This window comes from Gymnoscopelus microlampas (assembly GCF_963454915.1).
Source record: "Gymnoscopelus microlampas genome assembly, chromosome: 21".
Lineage (NCBI taxonomy): Eukaryota > Metazoa > Chordata > Actinopteri > Myctophiformes > Myctophidae > Gymnoscopelus > Gymnoscopelus microlampas.
The window spans coordinates 19,416,353-19,442,041 of NC_139958.1; the positions used below are offsets into that span (position 1 = coordinate 19,416,353).

General features: G+C 43.6%; 2 protein-coding genes across 2 annotated transcripts in view; one reads left to right on the plus strand and one right to left on the minus strand.

The window, feature by feature from the left end:
- astn2 (astrotactin 2) overlaps positions 1 to 25,689 on the plus strand; it is a gene marked incomplete at both ends in the record, with an annotated part of 637,213 nt that overhangs the window by 507,678 nt on the left and 103,846 nt on the right. Inside the window, one exon of the mRNA XM_084047140.1 lies at positions 7,408 to 7,796. Within this exon, the coding sequence (XP_083903266.1) occupies positions 7,408 to 7,796 (389 nt within the window). The remainder of the gene's footprint in view (positions 1 to 7,407; positions 7,797 to 25,689) is intronic.
- Positions 2,031 to 3,008, minus strand: LOC311037255 (beta-1,4-galactosyltransferase 1-like; the record flags this gene model as incomplete). Its single annotated transcript, XM_084046378.1, has 1 exon — positions 2,031 to 3,008. The coding sequence occupies one exon, from the start codon at positions 3,006 to 3,008 to the stop codon at positions 2,031 to 2,033; it is 978 nt and encodes a 325-aa protein (XP_083902504.1).

The window sequence follows — 25,689 nt, forward strand, 5'->3', positions numbered from 1 at the left end:
TGTTTATCCAGTGGTTCCCACCTCGGGGTCCTGATGGTGTTTTCCTCATTTGAGCTCCAGGAATCTGTGAGAGCCGTAATGACCATGCATTAGACGTTACCTTGACAGCACAGCCCCATCACGTCTCACATCCATCTTTTAAACTGTGATAATGAAGGTTTAATGAACAAAATAACATGTATAACTTAAGTCGCCTCGTTTAAAACCACACTCAAAAGAAAAACCCACCTTTTCAGACTCGCATTCCCTACCTAATCCCTCTTTTTACCGTTACTGTTAGTTTTTGACTTTTTAACCCATTAAGACCTGGAACTGTGTCATTTTTAGATTTGAGCTAAAAAGCATTATTTTACCCTTTGGGCTATTCAAAAATAGCAGATCTACAAGCTTGTAGCGCGGCACCGAGTGCCGCGCTACGAGCTTGTAGATCTGCTATTTTTGAAAATGTGTGAAAATGTGTGCAAATCTTTGAATGTATATATTTTTAAAGCGAACATTTTTAACTCAAATCTTTGCTTCTGGGGGTCCCTGAACAAAATATTTTGAGATGGGGGTCCACGGCCAAATACATATCATTTTGAGGGTCCTTGACATGAAAAAGTTTGAGAACCACTGATATAGAAACGTACGTCTTTCAGAAAACTGTTACTACTTTGAGTACTCAGACACCTTTCAACCTAGTGTGGGTGATTATCTGCTGATTATCTTCACCAGGTGGGAAAATGATGTAGCCCGAGTCCGTCGACATTCAATATAGTAGATTTATTCAAACACAGTTAGGTATTAGGCCTGACCTCGATTATTCGAATAGTCGACTAATCAGTCGAGGGGTGTCTGAGTCGAGTGCCAATCTCTTAGTCGAATTATGAAAAAAAATGTACTAATAGATTGCCAAAAATAGGATATACATCATGATTTATTGGGAGAAACCAAGAAAGTATATGTTAAATCAGACACTAAGCACCCCTACAGCCCAAAGTGGAATGTTCCTCTATTCCCTAACATCTTTTTTGCATGATTTTACTGAGAGATTGGCAGTTGAATCAGACTGGGTGGTTCTCAAAAAAATGTACAAGCTCACAGTGCGTCACTTCGCACATCTGCTTTTTTTTGCACATTTTGGAAAAATGTTGAATCATTTTGAATTTTTAAACACAAATCTTCTCTTACGGGGGTACCTGGCACAAAATATTTTCCGATGGGAGGTCCGTGGCCAAATACATATCAATCTGGGGGTCCTTGGCACAAAAAAAGTTTGAGAACTGGTACTGCGGGGTGCCCACTGGCCTAGCGGTCCAGGCGCATACCGCATACTCTGGTAATTCAGCTTGCCAGCGTGTTGCGGGTTCGACACCCGATCCCGGCACCCCCCCATCTCACTCCCCATTTTCTGTCAGCCTACTGTCCTGTGTCCTGTCAAATAAAAACCTATTCAAAAACAGCACATATACAAGCTTGTAGATTTGCTATTTTAAAAAAACGTGAACATTTGTGCAAATCTTTGGATATATATAATATATTTTAACTCAAAATATTGTGAACAAAACATTTTGAGATTGGGGTCGGCGGCTAAATACTGTACATACAGTACACACATATACATACACAGATAAATATGGGTCCGGTTTATCACCAGAGGCATTCTTTTTCATTTGCCCCTCGGAAATACAGGTTCCACACAGACATTCGAGACTAATATCTACGCAGTGATATGCCAGGCTACGGATTTCTTCTCTCAGACCAAGTTTTTTTGTGAAAACGAGCCATATTCAGCTGCCGATAACAACGCGGATACAATGTTTTTGTTCCGGTGGAAAGAGGAGAGACTCGTCTCCCCACGGAGACATTGTTTGTTTACATCCGGGTTGAAAAAAAAAGTATGGTGGATCTTCAAAAAGACTCGAAATAAGGTAAAACCGCTGCAGTGGCGGATTAATTAAAGGGACTACACCATGAATCCACCAGAGAGAAGTTAGTTGGAATGAGTACCCATTAGCGCGGACACAAATCGGCGCCCCTGTCCCTTGGTGTCATTGTATGACCGGCCCCTTGCCGATATCCACGGTGACGTTGGTGTACAGCGGTCCTCTCGTTGTCCTCACCACCTTGTAGGACAGAGAGTTGATCCCGTCTGTCGTCCAGGTCCATTCGGTGTGAGCGACTTGGTCAAATCTCTCTCTGTTTTTTGGGTAGCCTTTGTCTCTCGCATGAGGGATGTTCTTCATCTTGGCCACCTCTCCATTGGGACGTGACACGGACATACCAACAAGCATAACCCTATTATAAGCGTCATCATCCTCGCCGCCCCATCCCCAATAGTTATTTGGGAAACCATTGATCTTCAAAAACTGCTCTTTACTCATCGATGTTACGCCTCCAAAGAAAGAGCGATATGGTAACCGGAAGTTGAACTTCTCAAGGGCGGCAGCCAGGTGTCTGGGCTGGCTGAAGCAGCCGTATAAGTTCCGGTCGTTCATTGGAATCAGGTCCACGTCGCTGAACACAAAGCAACTGTAGTCACGATCCTTCAGGGCCTCAGCGAAACCAATGTTCAACAGCTTAGCCCTATTAAACGTCTCTTCGCCGTGCTGTTGGACGACATACACCGTATAGTCCAGCTGCTGTCGTTGCAGTATGGGGTGAAGGTAGTGGAGCCAAAATGCGAGGTGCTCTTCTCTGTGTCTGAAGGGAATGATCACGGCCACCTTCTGGGAGGACACACACTCTTTTGGTCCGTAGCGACCACCGGCCTCAACGTTAGGGTTCTCCTTCAGAGTTTGCTCTAGACTCACTTTGGTGCTGACATTCACATTCAGGGCGCCAATCAAGAGCGGAGAGGCTGCGGGACATCGTGTTGTGTTGTCTGGTCGTGCAGCGGGTGGAGGGGGGGCACCAGAGGGTGGTGGTGCAGGGGGGGGGGTGTGGCCTGCAAACACCAGCAACACCACTAACAACAACAGCAACACTAACGTAAGACTAACACTAAGTATCTGTTTAAACCTTTGCATTCCGGCCTGTCTGGTCTGGTCTCCTCTCCTGTCTGGTCTGGTCTGTCGGCTGGCCTGTCCTGTGTCGGCAGGCAGGCGATATGCGGATATATTCAGGATATATTCAGGATGTATTCAGGATATATTCAGGATATATTCGGGATGTATTCGGGATGTATTCGGGATGTATTCGGGATGTATTCGGGATGTATTCGGGATGTATTCGGGATGTATTCGGGATGTATTCGGGATGTATTCGGGATGTATTCGGGATGTATTCAGGATGTATTCAGGATGTATTCAGGATGTATTCAGGATGTATTCAGGATGTATTCAGGATGTATTCAGGCTGTATTCAGGATGTATTCAGGATGTATTCAGGCTATATTCAGGCTATATTCAGGCTATATTCAGGCTATATTCAGGCTATATTCAGGCTATATTCAGGCTATATTCAGGATATATTCAGGATATATTGTGTTATATTGCCTCTGGGAGTATTAGGTCTCGGCTATAGATCTCGGTAGTTAAGGTTAGAAATGGCTCACTTCCCGTTCACAACGATACACAGAGCTCTATGGTTCATTCGTGTCTCTTAAATAGCCTGCAGGCCGTGACGTGTCGTGACGTGTCGTCACTGTCGTGTGTGTGACCTCATCTGGCCTTATATGCAGTGGTGTAAAGTCACCAAGTACATTTACTCAAGTACTGTACCTAAGTACAATTTTGAGGTACATTTACTTTACTGGAGTCTATACTTTTACTTCTACTCCACTACATCTCAGAGGCAAATATTGTATTGTACAATTATTTGAAAACTTTAGTTACTGGTTACTTTGCAGATATAAATGATTACATAATAAAACACATATTAACCACTACCTAGGCTATCTGAAAATAGCCGATCTACAAACTCACAACGCGACGCGTTGTGACCCCCCCCCCCCCCCCCCCCCCCCCCCCCTCACTCCCAAAATCACGTGGGGCTCCCGACCCGCAGGTTGAAAACCAATAGTGTAGACAACCACGTGTCAACCTCAGATACTCGTGAAATCGCCGGCCACTTAATTTCACCTTCAACAGTAAGGCGTTTCACTGGGAGGGTGCCATGTGTGCGGAGGAGTAACATGCACGCTGTTCCTCCCAGTTGAACGGGCAGGGAACCACTGTGCTTCTTCAAACTTTTTCACGTCAAGGACCCCCAAAATGATATGTATTTGGCCACGGAACCCCATCTCAAAATATCGTGTTCCAGGGACCCCCATAAGCAAAGATTTGAGTCACAAATGTTCGCTTTAAAAATATATACATTCAAAGATTTGCACAAATTGTCATGATTTAAAAAGAAAAATAGCAGACCTACAAGCTCATAGTGCGGCTTGTAGATCTGCTATTTTTGAATATCCAAAGTATAAAATATGGTTAAAGGGGTTAAAATGATTGTGACGCCTTATTAACTAATTCAGGTACCCCCGAAGGACCCCTGGGGGTCCCCGCACCCTACTTTGAGAACCAATGCCCTGAACAACCTGTGGAAGTCACTATTCGGTCGTCCTCCCACCTGCAAAACACCCGCTTAATCGTGTTCGTTGGAGAGTGCCTGCCTGGGCCCGGCCACAGACGCTCCGTCGTGGAGGAATCGAACCGCATAGACTCCGCGGCGGTGGTGGTGGGCAGGGAACTATGCCCCGGCCGTGCCACCCAGACGCCCCCAAATCATGTTCGTGTCAAAGCACCAGACAGGCGAGAGAGCCTCATAACTCATTTCAGTGCCGAGGGTACTCTCGCTGACGCACCCTCCGCACGTCAAATAGACACTTTCTCATGGGCGCACATAAAATGGCACATAATGCTACATCGACACAGATGACACATCTGTTTTCGTGCAACACGTGGTCTGCAGCCCCCCCCCCATAACAGAAACACTTAGCAATAAATTAGCATTTTCTCTCGTTTCTCCTCCTTTTCTTTCCCCCTCTGTGTCCATGTTATTGCTTCATTGTTATCCCTCTGACAGAGGAAACGATGAGCAAAAAAAAATAAAAAAATCCACCCCCCCAGCGCTAAACGGGAACATCAAACGGTGCTTATCCCATTCAACCCGGGATGCATTTCTCTGTCATTTTAAGATTTATTTGGGCTATTCAAAAATAGCAGATATACAAGCTCATAGCGCGCGGCACCGAGTGCCGCGCGCTATGAGCTTGTATATCTGCTATTTTTGTAAAATCGTGAACATTTTGTGCAAATCTTTATTTTTTTAAAGCGAACATTTTGCAAGCTTCTTAAAACAGTTTTTTGGAAAAAAAACGTATGTTGCTATATCAGTGGTTCTCAAGCTTTTTTTTCATGTCAAGGACCCCCAAAATGATATGTATTTGGCCGTGGACCCCCCCCCCCCCCCATCTCAAAATATGTTGTTCCAGGGACCCCCCCAGAAGCAAAGATTTGAGTATAAAGAAAATTGCTTTAAAAAATATGTACATTCAGAAAGATTTGCAAACTTTTTTTTTAAACATTTGTAAAATATTTTGTTCCAGGGACCCCCCAGAAGCAAAGATCGGAGTTATAAATGCTTGCTTTAAAACATATACTGTATATATTCAAAGATTTGCACAAATTTTCACGATTCTTCCCAAAAAAATTGCAGATCTACAAGCTATGAGCTTGTAGATCTGCTATTTTTTTAGCCCAAAAAAAATGAAAATAAATGACAGAGACGCTGTTCCCGTATTGAAGGGGTTATTTACACACAGGAGAAAGCAGCCAGTGACCCCCATCCATCGCTCGTCTATACAAGCTGATGACAGTGAGGGATTAGTTGTTGTTGTTTTTACTTCTTCTTTTTCCCGGCTGCTGACAAAAGTAGATCCAGATGCTCTCTGCTCAGTGCAACGAGCGCACAGAGAGAGAGTGAGAGAGAGAGAGAGGTTATTGTGAAACTCCCTCGCCGCTCCCCGCTTTGTGTACAGTGTGTGTGTGTTTAGATTGAAGCCGTTGTTTTTGGGAAGTCGGAGGGGAAAAAGAAAAAGGTATGAAAGAGGGGAAGAGAGGGAACAGGTTTTCGTGTTGTCTTATTATATGCCAGTGGTTCTCGACACTTTCGTGTCAAGGACCCCCAGATTGATGTGTATTAATTTTGGTCGCAGAACCCCCCGTCTGAAAACGTTTTGTGCCAGGGACCCCCAGAAGAGAAGATTTTGTGTTAAAAATGTTTTAACTTATTCAAAATCTCTCCCCAAAAATAGCGATTTTTCAAAGATTTTCCAAAATAGCAGATATACAAGCTCACAGCGCTGTGAGCTTGTATATCTGCTGTTTTTGACTAGCCAACGTATAAATAGATAAAGTGGTTACTTAAGCTGGGGACCCCCTGGAATCCCTCGAAGGACCCCTGTGGGTCCCCCGGACCGCACTTTGAGAACCAATGTCTTATGCTAGCGTTCAGGATAACATCTTTTAACCAATAGCGCCCCCATTCTGGGCATGTCATAATAATAGGCGGACATTTTGGTCAAAATTGGCGAAAATAGGCGAAACATATCCATCTAAAAGCTCTCAATGCGTTGTGGGCTTGTGGATTGGCTATTTTGGCAAAGAGATTTGGTGTAGAGGGTATCTAGACCCTTAATTGGCGGTCCACGGTCAAATAAGCATGTAGAGTTTTAAGTGGTTAACCACTTGAACCCCAGCTTCGGTTTGCGTCGCATTGTGAACTTGTCGATCGGCTATTTTCAGCGAAAGCTTTCCCCACAATAACAGAAAAACAGAAAAGACACTAGTATTATTGAGCCCTGAGGGACTCCGGTTACACATATGGGGTTTAAGTGGTTAAAGAAGCGGAAGACATACTACAACAAGTGGCTCTTTTTGTATAAATATTACTCCTCTGTCTTGTTGTTGTTGTTAACCCATTTAGACCGGGAACGCATCTGTGTCACTTTTTTATTTGAGCTAAAAAAGCGTTATTTTACACTTTGGCTATTCAAAAATAGCAGATCTACAAGCTCGTAGCGCGGCACCGAGTGCCGCGCTACGAGCTTGTACATATGCTATTTTTGAAAAATCGTGAAAATTTGTGCAAATCTTCGAATATATATATATTCTAAAGCGATAATTTTTAACTCAAATCTTTACTTCTGGGGGGTCCCTGGAACAAAATATTTTGAGATGGGGGTCCGCGGCCAAATACATATCATTTTCGGGGTTTCCTTGACATGAAAACATTTGAAACCCACCGATATAGAAACATAACGTTTTTCCAGAAAACCGTTAGGATTTAGAATACATTTTTGCAGAATCAAAAACCTCAGGCCTCAATGGGTTAACTTGTTTCTCTGCCCCCCGCCCCCCCCCCCCCCCCCGCCCCCCCCCACACACACTCTTCAATGTCTCCCCCTCCCCCCCCCCCCTCCCGCAGAGGCGACAGACCAGGGCGGCGGCGGCGGCGGCGGCGTAGGAGGCGGAGGAGGAGGACGGCGCGAGCTGAAGTCGGTGCCCTTCATCAGCTACCTGGCGGCGCTGCTGAAGAGCCAGCTGCTGTCCGAGGACCTGGTGAACGGCGTGGAGATCCGCTGCGAGGAGAAGGGCAGCTGCCCCTCCACCTGCCACCTGTGCCACCACCAGGCCATCATGACCGGGGGCGGGGGAAGTGACGGAGGAGGAGGGGCAAGCCGTGGAAGCAGCGGTCTTAGTGGCGGCAGGGGAGGTGGCGGCAGCGAGCAGCCCTCGTCGCCCACCCCTGTGCTGCTGGAGGTCAGCCGCGTGGTGCCCCTCTACAACCTGGTACAGGACAACGTCACCAAAGAGGTGAGAGGGGAGGCCCTTTGGAGGTCTGTCTGTCTGTCTGTCTGTCTGTCTGTCTGTCTGAGGAATGGATGTGTCTTGGGGTCACACGGTCATAGTCTCTATTCACAGCAGCCGTATTTATGAAGACATTCACAGGTGTTACCAATGATACTAATGAAGGCTCGGTTCCATTCTGGTCATAACAGAGTCAGGGGTGCTGATAGTGTGCACGTTGGCCCACTGGAAACACTCTGTTACACCAGTGGGTCTACAGTTGGGGTCCAGGGACCCTCATGGGCTTCCAAATGGCCCCTTACAGGTGTGTAACGGGTCCATTTGGTTCCATTTGTACACTCTCAGAGTTACACACTAATGAACTAATGAACAAATGGTTCCATTTGTTCATTAGTGTACAAATGGGTCCATTTGGTTCCATTTGTACACTCTCAGAGGTATGGGGGTCGTGGAAACCACTGTGCTACACTAAATGGAACAGAGCCTTCATTAGTATCATTGCTAACACCTGTGAAGGAAGTGATAATATGGCTGCTGTGAATAGAGCCTATTATGACATTTTACTTCGCGATTAATCGGTGCTCAATTGATTGCGCGATTAACGACGTCATTGTGTTTCTGTCAACATTCTAACATTACGGATACGTTTCTTTGTTTACAAAGGCGTTTAGGCTTCGTAAACAAAAGGTGCACAGGGCTTATGTGACACAAATAACATAAATATTTAAATACCTTATACTTTCAAGAAAACCTTGCTATGGGCTGCACGTATACAGGGGGCACACGTTAGATGTGTCATTTAGATGAGAGGCTGAAGTGACAGAAGAGAGGGGGAGTCTTAAAAATGTGTTTTTTTATGTGATCAAGGCACACCAATTGGCAAGTAAAAACTCAAGGCACACCGGTCATGTATTCGAAAGATATATCATACAGCGTGCAGCGAACCACGCTTGGGCTGTAACTATCGATTATTTCCTTGTTCTATCGATTGCTTTTTCAATGAATCAAATAATCAAGAAGCATTTAATATATCAACAAATCAATTAAAGGTAGGGTAAGTGATTTGCGTTGGTTAAAATAATTGTTAAATAGCTCTATATTGTGATAGTACTCATTGCTATAGAGTGTTTGTTCAGTAACAGGAGTCTCCTTGTCTCTCCACCTCTTTATTAAACAGAAAATGCATTTCCGTTTCAGTTTCAGTTTCGTTTCCAATTTTATCCAACCAGGACAGAGAACTCAATCAGGATACAGATTAAACAAGTGAAATTGGAAGTGATGACACTAAGAAATGTGCAGACATAATTGGAACTGAAACACTATACAAATTAAGCTTAAAAATGGGTACTTTCTCCTGATTGGCTGAGATTTTGACACCTACCGAAAAAATGTATTATTTGTTTATTAAAGAGCTGGAGAGACAGGGAGACTCCTGTTACTGAACAAACACTCTATAGCAATGATTACTATCATAATATAGTATTTTAACCTTTTAACAAAATACTTTTTGTTTTAACCAAAAAATATCACTTACCCTACCTTTAACCAAGTATAAAACCTTTTTTTAATAATAAAATTTTGGCCTATATTGACTTGGCCGAAATAGATGCATTCATTTTAATAACTGTTAAACCACCCATAAACCACACAGCTGAGTTGACGTTGCCACTGTGCCTCAATCACAGGTCAGCTTACGCTGCCACAGCGAAACCGCCAAGGCCAAGCTAACGTCGGCTCATCCCTGGTGATGTGTAGGCATTGTTTAAGATACATGCATATGCCACTGTAGCCCCATGTAAAAGGATGAGGGAAAGCAATTCTCCCACCACAGCAAGTCTTAATGAAATGTCTTCAATTAACATTTTAAGATGTAGGCTGTAAGGGGATTCAAGCCATTTAGCCAGATAATTGATAATTAATGTAGCTAATTGTCTGAAAGCACTTTCAATTGCACAGCATTATTAGACTCTGTGTCTCTCTTGTGCGTGCATATATATATATATATATATATATATATATATATATATATATATATATATATATATATATATATATGTATATGTATATATATATATATATATATATATATATATATATATATATATATATATATATATATATATGGGTGTCCATTGATGAAAGACAGCCATCTTACTGAGCAAAATTACAGTAAGCCATGAAAATAGGTTTGCCAGCTGTTGACGCCTCAATTAAAACTTCAAATGCAAGTTATCATAACCACACAGGAAATTAAAAAATAGAAAGAATAGGTTTATAGTTCATTGTCCTTTTTTTTTCTCCACGCCCCCTCTCTTGGATAGTGTCAGTGACACTTAGTTTATAGACATGCATAGTCAGGTTTTTTTTTTTTTTGGTGCGGATATTAACAAGTGTATTTGATGGTGCAGATGCAGCATAAGGCCTCTAGGTGGCATATGTTGGTTAACATTGACCACAGGCAGTGTGATAGAGAGGCTATAAATAGATGACGTCATGGCTTTCTCCTCTTGTGGGGATAAATTATGTGGTGTAGGTCTGTGCGTGCGTGTGTGTGTGTGTGTGTGTGTGTGTGTGTGTGTGTGTGTGTGTGTGTGCGTGCGCGCGTGTAAGACAAGTGTACTGTGCATGTTCATTAGTGTGCACACATTTTAGTTTTATGCATGTTTCTAGGTATGTACGTTCTTAAATAGTATGCATGTGCAGTTCATTTTTTATTTTTTCTATGGATGACGTCAAAGGATCAATCAACCACTTTCAACCTGACAACCATGTGTTGGGAATGTCATTATAGGCAAAAAAAAATGTTCCAGATTCTTTCCAGACATTTTCCAAACAATTTAATATAAATGTTCGAAACAACAACAAAAAAAGGCCAATATCGCACATCCACAAGGTCAGAACTCACTGGTTGTGAGCATGTAGATCAGCTATTTTTTTTCACTTTTCGTCGTACAAAGAATGCAAGCGGTTAAGTGGTAAAAACGATAACACTGGTGGGTTACTTTTAACGCCGTATAACTGTGCGGTCAGGTGCTTATGTATTACGCATCCCCTGAGAGGAGAGTGTTTGGACACTGGATAGTGGAGGATGGTCAGATAGGCTTGCAGCACAGCTCTTGCATAAGGTGATTTAAGAGGAGGAGGGCTTTGAATGACTGACGTTTGGGCTCATAGCACATTCTCCTTGTCATCTGAAAGAAAGGTAGATGGAATCATATCTTTGACGCCGTTGGGAGTCATCAAGCATTATCGTCTCTGTTCGGGTGGAAACCTCATACTGTATGTATGTCCGAAACTGTATACTTTTCAGGACTCAAATTCAAAGGCATCAAAAGCAGCAGATCTACAAGCTCGAAACGCGTTGCTTCGCGCCGCGTTTCGAGCTTGTAGATCTGCTACTTTTGATGCCTTTGTGTGACGCTGTAGTGTGATTAATTAGGGCGTTCATTTACCACAAAAAAAAACTCAACAAGTTAAAATATGGAGATAAGAGGTTTCTGCCCGACAGCAACGATATAGCCTGATGTAACATATTTGTTCACCAGCGGTCCAAATGGACCCTTGCCCGCTGTGTGTGTGTGTGTGTGTGTTTGTGTGTGTGTGTGTGTGTGTGTGCGTGCGTGCGCGTGTGTGTGTGTGACTCACCTATGTTGCTCTATTGCCCTATGTTATTGACCTTTATGAAAACATGATGATGCTGATGATGCATCCGTCTGAACAAACTGACACAGATGTGCACACACACACACACACACACGCGCGCTCGCACGCACGCACGTGCGTTACAACCCCCTACTACCCCCGCCACACCCAACACGGGGAACAGACTGGCTCATGCCCCCCCCCCCCCCCCAATCAAGCATCTAATTACCTCGGCTTCTGAAATTACAGTGGGGCAGCAACAATACCAGGAGCTAAAACGACAACAAACACATGCACGGCACGTGCGCACACGTGCACACACACACACACACACACACACACACGCACACGCACACACAAACAAAGCCCCCCTGTATACGTGCCGCCCATAGCAAGCACCACAGCCCCTGAAGAAAATAAGGCACAATCAATAGCAGACAGACCCTAGCGGGCTCCCATCAATAGATAAACGTGAGGAAGAGCAAAATGTCCTCTTTTTTTCCCCTTCTTCTTTCTCCCCTCCCTCCCTTCCTCTTTCGCCCCCCCCCTTGCCCCCATCCACCCCCCCCCCCCCATCCCCCTGGTCTTCTGGGGACGTAAGGCTATGAACAGCAGGGGAAAGAACAGCTATAGACTGTAGTGGATTGCTCTGGCAGCCACTCAGCCCCCTCTGAGGTAGCTCGCGGCGGGGGTTATTAGCTTCTCATTGATGTCATCGACCCCCCGGGGAGGGCAGGGAGTCCGCCGCTTTTCCCTCCACCTTCCACCTCCACCTAAACCTCCTCCTCTCTTCTCCTCCTCCTCCTCTTCTCTCTCTCTCTCATCTTCTCTCGGCTGCAACTGTCACTGCTAACCTGGAAGACTATAATTCTATGTAGAATGACAGACACAGTACCCTGACTTCCTCTGTCAAATTGAGTTGTATGCTGCGTGCGCACGCACGCACACACACACACACACACACGCACACACACACGCACACACACACGCACACACACACACACACACACACACAGACACACACTTCTGACCTCAGTCCCCCCATGCAATCAAAATGGAAGCCCGATTGCTGAGGATGCATCAGTGCATATACATTGAGTGGTGTAAAAAGTAACTAAGTACATTTACTCAAGTTCTGTACTGAAGTACAATTTTGAGGTATTTTTTTACTTTAATGGAGTATTTCCAATTTGCAGTACTTTTTAATTCTACTCCACTACATCTCAGAGGCGAACATTGTACTTTTACTCCACTACAATTATTTGACAACTTTAAGTTACAAGTTACTTTGTAGATTTTGATTATTTTCACAAAACATACAGTAACCACTTCAGCCCTATATACATTTCAGCATAAATAGCAGATCTGCAAGCTCACAATGCGTCGCATCGCAACGCATTGTGAGCTTGTAGATCTGCTATTTTCAAAAGATTGACGTACATTTGATAACTTGAAACGGGACATTCTGCATAATGAGCTACTTTTAACTTTTGGTACTTCAAGTACATTTTGATGCCAATACTTTTGTACTTTTACTCAAGTACATTTTGAATTCCGGACTTTCACTTGTCACATTGCAGTATTGATACATTTACTTAAGTAAAAAAATGTAGTACTTTTTTACACCACTGCAGTGCATTCATATGTGTGTGTGTGCATGCGTGCGTGTGTGCATGTGCGTGCGTGCGTCCGCAACAGGGCCCATATATAGTATATATATATGAGCCCCTGTCTCAGCTAAACTACCTGCGTCTTTCAATGCTCTCTTTCTGGCTGCCTGGCTGTTTGACAGGCCATGTCATGTCCCTTTCATGTCAATCTGGTCATTATTGAGCCAAAGGGGGGATTATGTTACTATGTGAAATTACCCTGTCTGCCTCCTTGAGAAATGGGCCCAGTGGAAGGGAAGGGAAGGGGGGGACGGGATGGGGGGGATGAGTAGCAGAGTTAAAGGAAAGAAAAGGGGGAGAAAAAAAGAAAGGGAGCATACATCCCCAAGCATCTATAGCGTGATGCTGTTTTCATTGTAGCACTGACATGGACCTCTCTTTGGCTCGGTGTGTGGCTCTGTCAAACAGGAGGATAGTGCTGCCTCCCTCTCTCCCTCCCTCTCTCTCTCTCTCTCTCTCTCCCTCCCGTTTCTCCAGTGGTTCCAGGGCCAGTTTGGGGATTTGGGGAGGGGAGGGGGGCGGGGAGAAAAGCCATGTCTTTGAGGCTGTTTCGTGTGACACGGACATGAATGCGTAGGGTTTTTATCAGCCCCCGATCTGAAAACTAAATGGTGGTATCCCTCAAGAGCTGAGTGGGATCCATTGATAGGAATTCCTGACCCCACCACGCACCGAGCCCCCTGTGGGACCGCCAAGCCAGGCAGGCTGTGACTCCTCTGCCTGTTTGGAACGCTGGTTCTCAAAGTGGGGTCCGGCGAGGACCCCCAGGGGGTCCTCGATGGGGATCCAACAAAATTTAGGAGTGGTTTAAACTGTTTTTTTTATTTTTCAGCAGTTTTCTAAAAACCGAGACAAGAATCTTGACAAAAATGTTGACAGATCTTCTCTTGTCCGTGGGAAAAAAAGAAGCTTTTAAACAGTATTTTATTTTTCAGCATATTTTTGAAAAACTGAGACAAAAATATTGACAAAAATGTTGACAGATCTTCTCTTGTCCGTGGAAAAAAAAAAGCTTTTAAAATGGAGCGTCCAAGGCCAAATACATATCAATTTTTGGGGGTCCTTGACATGGAAGTGTTTGAGTACCACTGACGCTGACGCACACACACACACACACACACGCCGCACGCACACGCGCACACACCTCCTCTGTTTTATTGCCAGAGACAAATACCTCAGTGGATAAATAAATAATCCAACGCACGGTGGAGGTTGCCAGCGGCCCCGTGTCCTGTGCTGCTGTGATTGAGTTATGGCGGACCTTTTGAACAAATTGGCTGTGAGACTAATGACTCAGAATGCTCTATATCTTGCCGAGTGGGCCCCCCCCCTGTCACGCTCACACCATACCCCTGCGCACCAACCACACCATATATACGTACCTCCCTTCACCCACTATTAGGTTTTTTTTCTCCCCTAGCCTTCGCCCTGCTCATTCATAAAGCAATGGTGGAAGAAGCCACTCACACTCCTTTTTGTAAAAGTATCAATAACCTAATGTAGAAATGCTGTCTGGTGTTCAAAATTTGCTTGCGTAAAAGTACAAAAGTATTGGCGTCAAAATATACTTAAAGGGATTGTAGGCAAGTTCAGAGATCCCCTCCTCATCAGCAGTTTTTCCCCGACCACCAGGGGGTGACGCAGGGGGGACTTCTGAACGGGCCATGCCGAAAATAGGTTGCTTTATTCGGATACAATGCGTGTCACTGCCCGCCCCTGCCGGTTCTCTGAATTTTCATTTTTAAATAGGCTCTGTCAAATGATAACTTGACCACATATATGAAGTTAAACAACTACATTATATCCAAACGATATCTTAAAAGCAAATTCCGTGCCTCAAAAAATAAGTTTGAGAGCGTTTTAAAACCGAAAGTAAAAAGCAAAAACAGCGCAGCAGAAAACAATGGCGGCTCGTTCCATTTTTGTCGGCTGCACTCGGTTCCATTCGGTTTCACAGTTCACACGGACGCGCACAGACGCACACATGCGTGCGTTTCATTCACGTCAAAGTGCACATTATGCATAATGTCCCCATTTCACAATTTGTCAAATGTACTGTATGCATGAAAAATGCATATTATACAGTACACGTCACGTAGGACGCATATATACGTCGCGATGCAAAGCGTTGCGTTGCATTGTGAGCTTGTAGATCGGCTATTTTCAAATAGCCAAAGTGTATATAGGGCTGAAGTGGTTAATTAATGTTTTGTAATAATACTCAAAATCTACAAAGTATCTATAACTAATGTTAAAGTAAAAGTACGATATTTGCCTCTGACATAGTGGAGTAGTGAACATACTCACCTAAGTTAAGTACCACATGCCACAACATTTTACTTAAACACATTACTTGAGTAAATGGACGTAGTTTCTTTCCACCACTGACCATACCTCCCTTCACCCCCAATTCGTCCGTCCCCCCTCTTTTTCTAGCCTTCACCCCTGCTCATTCATTCATAAGAGCTGTTTCCTGCATGAGGTGAGCCTCAGACATACGTAGCTTTGACTCATGCAGCCCTTCTAAACTTGTTAAACAGAGCTTCGGAAGTTGGGTGGGAAGAGGTGAGGCGAGGGGGGGGCTAAGAAGTTTATAAGAAAGTTTATAAGGCAGTGTTTGGGAAACCACTGTTTCCAACCACTGTTCGTGTCGGGACCATAGAGTTATAATGTATCCAGAGCAGGGGTCTTCAACAGGGGGTCCGGGACCCCTAGGGGGTCCTCAGAGTTAATACAGGGGTCCGCCAAATCTTTGTGTGATAGGATTTTTTTTTTACATTAACCACTTGAACCCTTGCATCCCTTTTATGAGGAGAACTTTAGCCAAACATATCAGATCTACAAGCTCACAACGCCTCGCGCTGCGAGGCGTTGTGAGCTTGTAGATCTGATATTTTTGGCAAAGAGGTATGTAGGTGTAGAGGAAAAAAAGAGCAGACCTCATTTAAAAAAAAAAAAGTTATATACATTAGAGAGGTTCTCTGCTTCATCTCTCTCTCAGCTAGGGGGTCCCTGGCCTGAAAACGTTGAAGACCCCTGATATAGTGGACGGACTACCCCGACTATTGATTTCAAAAGTTGCTCACCAGCTCACCAGCGTTTGAAGCACCCGGAAGAACGCTCGACTTCCGCATTTTTCTTGATTTGAGTCAAGTCAATTGTATTTATAAAGCAAGTTTAAAAACAGCCAGGTTGACCAAAGTGCTGAGCACCACAATTTGGTGCCCAAATGCGGAAGACTTGGGCACCGAGCAGGCGCACTAGGTTTTCAAACGGTAGACGCATGCGCAGTGGCGTTTTAAGTATTGCAATCCCAGATTTGACCACCATCACTGTTCTACCGTGGTTCTGGGGGCTTGGTAGGGACCCATTCTTGGGTTGTGGACCCATTTTGATGGGTCGCGACTAAACATTCCTTTATTTTTCGTTTCCTACATTGTGTTTTTTAATAATTATTTCACACAAAAAAATCCCCCCCAATTTTTTTTTTCATAATTTAAAAACAAAACAAAAATAAGAAATCAAATAAAGTATGAAATACTTTAAAGAAGTAGTCAAAATAACAGATCCACAAGCTCACAACGCATTACAAATATACTTAGACCAGGTATTCCTATCCTAGACCAGGTGTTCCTCCCCTAGACCAGGTGTGTCTATCCTAGACCAGGTGTTCTATCCTATACCAGGTGTTCCTATCCTAGACCAGGTGTTCCTATCCTAGACCGTGACCAGGTGTTCCTATCCTAGACCAGGTGTTCCTATCCTAGACCAGGTGTTCTATCCTATACCAGGTGTTCCTATCCTATACCAGGTGTTCCTATCCTAGACCAGGTGTTCCTATCCTATACCAGGTGTTCCTATCCTAGACCAGGTGTTCCTATCCTATACCAGGTGTTCCTATCCTATACCAGGTGTTCCTATCCTAGACCAGGTGTTCCTATCCTAGACCAGGTGTTCCTATCCTATACCAGGTGTTCTATCCTAGACCAGGTGTTCCTATCCTAGACCGTGACCAGGTGTTCCTATCCTATACCAGGTGTTCCTATCCTAGACCAGGTGTTCTATCCTATGCCAGGTGTTCCTATCCTAGACCAGGTGTTCCTATCCTAGACCGTGACCAGGTGTTCCTATCCTAGACCAGGTGTTCCTATCCTAGACCAGGTGTTCCTATCCTATACCAGGTGTTCTATCCTATACCAGGTGTTCCTATCCTATACCAGGTGTCCTATCCTAGACCAGGTGTTCTATCCTATACCAGGTGTTCCTATCCTATACCAGGTGTCCTATCCTAGACCAGGTGTTCTATCCTATACCAGGTGTTCCTATCCTATACCAGGTGTTCCTATCCTAGACCAGGTGTGTCTATCCTAGACCAGGTGTTCTATCCTATACCAGGTGTTCCTATCCTAGACCAGGTGTTCTATCCTAGACCAGGTGTTCTATCCTATACCAGGTGTTCCTATCCTAGACCAGGTGTTCTATCCTATACCAGGTGTTCCTATCCTAGACCAGGTGTTCCTATCCTAGACCAGGTGTTCCTATCCTAGACCAGGTGTTCTATCCTAGACCAGGTGTTCCTATCCTAGACCAGGTGTTCCTATCCTATACCAGGTGTTCCTATCCTAGACCGTGACCAGGTGTTCCTATCCTAGACCAGGTGTTCCTATCCTAGACCAGGTGTTCCTATCCTATACCAGGTGTTCTATCCTAGACCAGGTGTTCCTATCCTAGACCGTGACCAGGTGTTCCTATCCTAGACCAGGTGTTCCTATCCTAGACCAGGTGTTCCTATCCTAGACCGTGACCAGGTGTTCCTATCCTAGACCAGGTGTTCCTATCCTAGACCAGGTGTTCCTCTCCTATACCCGGTGTTCTATCCTAGACCAGGTGTTCTATTTTAGACCAGGTGTTCTATTTTAGACCAGGTGTTGTATTTTAGACCAGGTGTTGTATTTTAGACCAGGTGTTCTATTTTAGACCAGGTGTTCTATTTTAGACCAGGTGTTCCTCTCCTATACCAGGTGTTCTATCCTAGACCAGGTGTTCTATTTTAGACCAGGTGTTCTATTTTAGACCAGGTGTTCTATTTTAGACCAGGTGTTCTATTTTAGACCAGGTGTTCCTATCCTAGACCAGGTGTTCCCCAACTATTTAGCTCGAGACCCAAAAGATGAGAAGAAGAAGTTGTGAGCTTGTAGATCGACTATTTTCACTATTTTTTAATAGGTCAATGTCCTGGACCACTGATTACCAATGTTTTATGTATATTTTGCGCCTTATTTAAATAGCCGATCTACAAGCTCACAACGTGTCACGTGCATCGTGAGCTCGTATATTTCTCCTGTAATGACATGCCCAAAATAGGAACGCCTGGTTTCAAGTGGTTTAGAAACCAGGACACTTCGTATAATTGCCGATACCAATCTGTTGGTCCGAAGTCAGATAATGGCCTGTGTATTGGCCAGACCCAGACAGATATATCGTTTTGGGGCTCTAGTTTCAGGGTTCCCCTATGACCTGGCCCCCCGTGGCCCCCGCCATCACCATCACACCCTCCTCCAGTAATGAGCTGACCCTCCGGCCCGTCTCCACTGCCCTTTTTTTCCTGGAAGTACAACTTCTTGATCCCGGGTTCCTAGAAACAGCCCCTGTGCTCCGTTGTTAACACCATTAGGCCTCAATGATTCGATGACTCACACAAATGTACACATGTACACACACCCACGCACACACACAGTCGCACACACACACACACACACACACACACACACACACACACACACACACACACACACACACACACACACACACACACACACACACACACACACACGCACACAGTCCCTGTTGATGGCGTTCTGTGTATACGCCGACTTGGACCCTTCACCACAACTGGTGATCATCTGATAAATCAATACTGCGGGCCAGCTGGTCATTGTTTTCATGTATTAGCCTCGGAAGATAGACAGTAATATGGCTAGTTTAGACTGGCCAAACAGATTAATACATTAACCCATTAAGACCTGCTGCAGGACCCAAATCTAGAAAATGTCTTCTAAAACGGTTTTCTGAAAAACGTTACATTTCTATATCAATCTTTTTTACGTCAAGGACCCCCCAAAATGGTATGTTTTTGGCTGCTGATCCCCCATCTCAAAAATGTATTTTTCCAGGGACCCCCAGACGCGAAGATTTGACTTGAAAATGTTTGCTTTAAAAGAATAAATATATTAAAAGATTTGTACAAAATTGTCAGGGTTTTTCTAAAAATAGCAGATCTACAAGCTCTTTTTCATGTCAAGGACCCCCAAAATGATATGTATTTGGCCGCGGACCCCCATCTCAAAATATGTAATTCCAGGGACCCCCCAGAAGCAGAGATTTGAGTTACAAATGTTCGCTTTAAAAATATATATATATTCAAAGATTTGCACAACATTTTCAAAAAATAGCAGATCTACAAGCTTGTATATCTGCTATTTTTGAATAGCCCGAAAGTATATAAAAAAGAACGGTTTAAAGCGGGTTAAAAAAATCTCGACAAAACGACACAGACGCTCTCTCTCGGCCTTATCGGGTTAAGGAGGTCGCAGTGACCTGCCCTGCCTTCTTGTAAGTCTACGGCTGCTCCGAAAGTGAGAGATCCAACCGCTGGCGTTGGTGCCAGTGAGTCTGCCGGCTCCACAATGATGTCAAGGCTTGGAATTTGTGGCACAACGCAGTTTGCTGCTGCTGCCGCATCGCTGACGCTGATGGCTCTGTGTGGCCTTTAAGGAGTTCACTGATCTCGTCTTCTTGTTCGAAACCAGGGGGGGGTGTGATTACATTTCAGCTCAATTTGTCGGGTATCAATAAGGTCAATGGGGATGAATAGTGGCATCTTTTGTTGTAACAGTAGAGCCGCGGCACTGGTTCCCCGAAACGCAATCTGTGTCATGACTGTACAAAAAAAAAAACATGTTTATTTGTAATAACACTTGCATTTCTAGCAGTGGTGGAAAAAAGTACTCATTTTGTTTTACTTAAGTAAAAGTATCAATACTGCAATGTAGAAATACTTTGTTACACGTTAAAAATCCGGAATTCAAAATTTACTTGAGTAAAAAGTACAAGAGTATTGGTATCAAATTGTGCTTAAAGTACCAAAAGTAGAAAGTATCATACTCATTATGTAGAATGTCCCGTTTTCAAGTGTATACAAATCTTTTGAAAATAGCAGATCTACAAGCTCACAATGCGTCGCGATGCGACGCATTGTGAGCTTGTAGATCGGCCATTTTCAAATGTATATAGGGCTGAAGTGGCTACTGTATGTTTTGTAATAATAACCACAATTACAAAGTCACTAGTAACTAAAGATTTCAAATACATTTAGTGTATTTAGAGTAAAAGTATAATATTTGGATCCGAGATGTAGTGGAGTAGAAGTAAAAGTACTGGAAATTTGTCAAGTACAAATACCTCGAAATTGTACTTAAGTGCACTACTTAAGTAAATGCACTTTCCAGTAGTTTCTTTCCACCACTGATTTCTTGCATAGGGGATTGTTTTTTTTGCTTTTTTTATTTTGGGTTCTCCCCCCCCCCCCCCTTTTCTTCTGGTCCAAGTTGTACAAAATGTATATGGATCTATCTGTGTTCTGGGAAGTCTGTGGTTAATCAATGTGGTATCGAGTATCTTCCCTCTGGTCTGCCATGACTCGGCTAACGGCGTTGGGACATATATAGGCACAATAAAGTACTTTCTCCTGGACGTATATATATATCTGTTCATCATCTCATTGAGGGGGTTTTCCTCCCTGACGCAGCTTCTTTCCTTTTTTTTTCTCCCTCATGCACCTGCAAGAAGACACGTTTCCCTTTTTTTTTCTCCCTCGCACCATACGCATACAGTATAGCATGTAGGCTTAGCTTAGCATGTCAGATAACAATGTCATGCACACGTTTGTTATACTTCTCCTATTCACGTTTTTTCTTCTTCAAAAATAGCAGATCTACAAGCTCATAGCGCGGCACTCGGTGCCGCGCTATGAGCTTGTAGATCTGCTATTTTTGAATAGTCAAAGAAATCTAAAAATGACACAGCATGTAGCATGTAGGCTTAGCTTGTGTCAGATAGCAATGTCATGCGCGCGTTTGTTATACTTCTCCTATCGTGTTTTTTTGTGTGTCTTCTATTGTCTTCTCGGTTTTACCTCCTTTACTGCCACCCCCTAAACCCCGCCCCTTGCCCCCCCCCCCCCCACCCCCACCCCTTCTCTTAACCCATTAAAACCGGGAACGCGTCTGTGTGTAACCACTTAAACCATTATTTTATACTTTGGCTTTGACTATACATATTTTTTAAAGCAAACATTTTTAACTCAAATCTTTGCTTCTGGCGGTCCCTGGAACAACATATTTTAAAACGGGGGTCCGCCAGCCAAATACACATAATTTTGGGGGGTCCTTGACATGAAAAAGATTGAGCACCACTAATATAGCAACATAAGTTTAAAAAAAAAACTATTATGATTCAGAAGACATTTGTAGAATCCCCCAGAAGCAAAGATTTGAGTTACACATTTTTGCTTTAAAAAAAGGTATATTCAAAGATTTGCACACATTTTCACGATAAAAATAAATAAATAGCAGATCTACTATCTTGAGTGCCGCGCTATGAGCTTGTATATCTGCTATTTTTTGAATAGCCAAAGCAATCAAAAAGAAAATATCACAGATGCGTTCCCCGGTCTTAGTGGGTTAACCACAATTAGATTCAGTGTTTATCCAGCGGAGACTGGCTTGCATTTCTGCTCAAATGTAAATATGGTGGTAATCGCTTTGTCTATTTTTCACATGTGCAGCCATGCAGTCAAGCGCACAGACCCTGTATGTGTGGCTTTTTTCGAGGAATCCGGTGGTAAATGCATCGTGGTCCATGTGGTCGCTCTCTCTCATGCCCCCCAGCAGCGAAGGTCATTTCTCATTTCTCGTGTGTTTGTCTAGCCCATTAAGACCTGGAACGCATCAATTTTTTGATTTGAGATACAAAAAACGCATTATTTTACACTTTGGCTATTCAAAAATAGCAGATCTACAAACTCATAGCGCGGCACCGAGTGCCGCGCTATGAGCTTGTAGATCTGCTATTTTTGAAAAATTGTGAAAATGTGTGCAAATCTTTGAATATATATTTTTTTAAAGCGAACATTTTTAACTCAAATCTTTGCTTCTGCGGGTCCCTGGAACAAAACATTTTGAGATGGCGGTCGGCGGCCAAATAAATATAATTTTGGGGGTCCTTGACATGAAAAAGTTTGAGCACCACTGATATAGAAACATACGTTTTTTTTCAGAAAACCGTTAGGATTTAGAAGACATTTTGCAGAACCGGAACCTCAGGCCTCAATGGGCTAGTCTGCGTATGCGTTGCACGGCGGACCCCATGCTCCAAGCTTTTCCCCGTCGTGTTTGGTCTGTGGTCTGCTTCCCATTGACAAAAGGTGGCAAAGACCCTCCTCGCTGTTATTGGTTTCTGCCAGCAGTTATATAGCCACATGGCTTCAGAAGAGGAGACTGACTGGGGGGAGAGCCCATGCAATAACCTTTCCTCCTCTTTTTTTTGTTCTAGAGCAGGGGTTCCCAAAACCTTTTCAGCTTGAGATCTCAAAGAAAAACTTGTGTCTGGACCTATAGACTTACTGTATAAAAACAAAAAACTGCTCTGAAACTCTGATGATTGCTATCGTTGAACGCTGTACGTAACTAAATAACTGCAACTCTATGCAAACTTACAGCTCCGCTGAATGCTGTTAATACCCCTACGGACCAAATTATGTGAAAATGTAAATAATGTATCTAAGGACCTGAGCTGTATGTGTGTGCATTTATGTTTCCTTTAAAAAAAAAAAAAAAAAAAGTGATTGCGGGGTAAAAGAAAGCAATGAACTAGCGACCCATAAAAAACTGGTCCGTGGCCCCAAATGGGTCGACGAACCAATGTTTGGGAAACGGTATTCTAGAGCTGTGGTTCTCAAAGTGTGTTTGGGTGGTGGGGGGGTTACAGGTCTGTAAACTCTTTGAGAGTACGGGTCAGTTTGGTTCCATTTGTTGTACACTCTTAGAGTTATGGGGGTTCTTGAAATAAAAAAAAATAAAATTGGTTTATTATGGCCATGGTCTGCCCTCTGTAACAAGTGCCCGTTCAGCAGGCTGGGCTGGAAGGGGCGGGGTCTTGACTCTTGAGGGGGCGGGGTTGGACGGGGCGTAAGGGGAAAGCCTCTGATTCTATGGCTTCAGGGAGGTGGGGGGCTCAGGGTTTGGACTGTGGGAGTGTCTTTTCCAATACCTTCCTCTTGTCTTTGTGCATGGCCCGTTCTAGCATTGTTGTGGCTGCTGTATAGGGCGAGTCGCCTAGAAGAGGGTCTGTGCTTTTGTGGGTCTGTCTGTCTGTCTGTCTGCCGCCCGCAGCTAATCATAACTTGACTGATCAGCATCATTTATTCATGCTTATGTCTGAGTCATACTGGTATGCCATATGGCCGTGTGTGGTTTGTTTATCTTTTGTTTGTCTGAGTCAGAGTGACCATTTCCATTTTTCAATACTCCACTACAACTTTGAAAACTTTAGTTACGAGTTACTTAGAAGATTTAGATTACTATTACAAAACGTGCATTAACCAATTAAGCCCTATTTTATACTTCAGCTCATCTACAATTGCCGATAGCCACAATAGCTGACCTACAAGTTTGTGTGGCGAATGCAATACGTGGTTAGTTTGTAGATCAGCTTTTTTTTTTTACGAGAAAAAGTTTAGTTTGGCAGACTTTGTGTAGAGAGGGGGAAAGTGGTCCAATTACAGAGCCAAACTCAGATCCAAGTTTACCAAGTTCTAGAGGGTTTAAGTGGTTAAGTTAAAAAAGTCTTGAGTAATGATTCCTTCTCATTTGGTATGCTTTCCTGTCTTCTCTTTTCCTCTCCTCACACTCTGTCCTCTTCAGTTCCTTCCATTATAGGTCCATTGTGTTCTAAGAACTATATCCACTGAGAAGTGGCACTGGTGGGTGTAGTCGCTTCACCATGAAAGACCCCTTCAGCTTCTCCCCCTTCAGCTAAAGAACCAAGTGTTCTGGAAGTGTCAACATCCTCTCCTGGTTAAAGCCCCCCTTTTGCTCTTTATTAAGCAGCACTGTCTGCCTCTCTGGTCAAATATATTCCCAAATTCATCTCAAAATGTGCCTTCAACTAATCAGCTCCATGTCAGAAATCTTCTTTGGGCATTTTCTCTAATGAAAGGGGGAGCAAATCAATCACTAATTGGAGTGTGCGTGTGAACTGTGAATGTGTAGTATGTGTTGTGCGTGCTTGCGCGTGTCACACGCACAGGCAATGGACAAACAGAGAATCCCTTTAAAGATAATGTGCCAGTTGTCAGTTTCTTTCCCCGCAAGTGAGTGAGTGAATGTCATGGTTTATCCTATTCAATCCGGGAACTTATCTGTGTCACTTTAAATGTATTTGGCTGTTAAAAAATGTCAGATATACAAGCTCAAGCTCTATGAGCTTGTACTGTAGATCTGCCATTGTTGGGGGGGGGGGGAATCGTGAAAACGTGTTCAAATCTGAATATATATATATATATATATATATATATATATATATATATATATATATATATATATATATATATACACACACACACACACACACACACACACACACACACACACACACACACACACACACACACACACACACACACACACACACACACACACACACACACATATACATACATACATACATACATACATACATACATACATACATACATACATACATACATACATACATACATACATACATACATACTGTACACACAGTTTTAACTCAAATCTTTGCTTCTGGGGAGTCCCTGGAACAGCATTTTGAGATGGGGTCCGCAGGCAAATGCATATAATTTTGGGGGTCCTTGACAAAAAATATAAACTGTTTTGCCAAAAATTTGCCAAAAAAATCATGATTTAAAATAAATTATTGATTTAAAAATCATGACCTTGTAGATCTGCTATTTTTGAATAGCCAAAAGTATAAAATAATGGTTATAAGAAAAGAAATCTTAAACGACACAGTATGCGTTTTCCCGGTCTTAATGGGTTATTGGGGCAAAGGCGACGCTTCTTTTGTTGTGGCTTTGTTTATGGAGACGCCTGGTGCCCGGTGATAATGTTTCCGCGTTGGTTCCGGTGTCTCTGTTCGGCATTTCTTTTTTTTTTTTTGTCATCGTGATCAAGCGCATCTTTGCGTTTGTCTGCGCGGAGAAGGCACTGCCAACCAATTAGAACACATAAATAACTAAGTGCTCCATTGATCCGCTGGTGTGACGGGGGGGGGCGGGGGGGGGCAGAGTGCCTTAGCAAACTCCATTGAACTCTTCTCCCAGCCATGTCTGAGGCCTCAGGGAAAGCATACGGATGTTATTCTTTATCACTTTTACAGTAATATTGGCATTTTGCTGCCTTTTAGAAGGCTGACTGAGGCTCCACCTTTGATTTTGTGTGTTTGACTGTTGATGAAGCAGCACAAAATCAAACAGATTGTAGGGA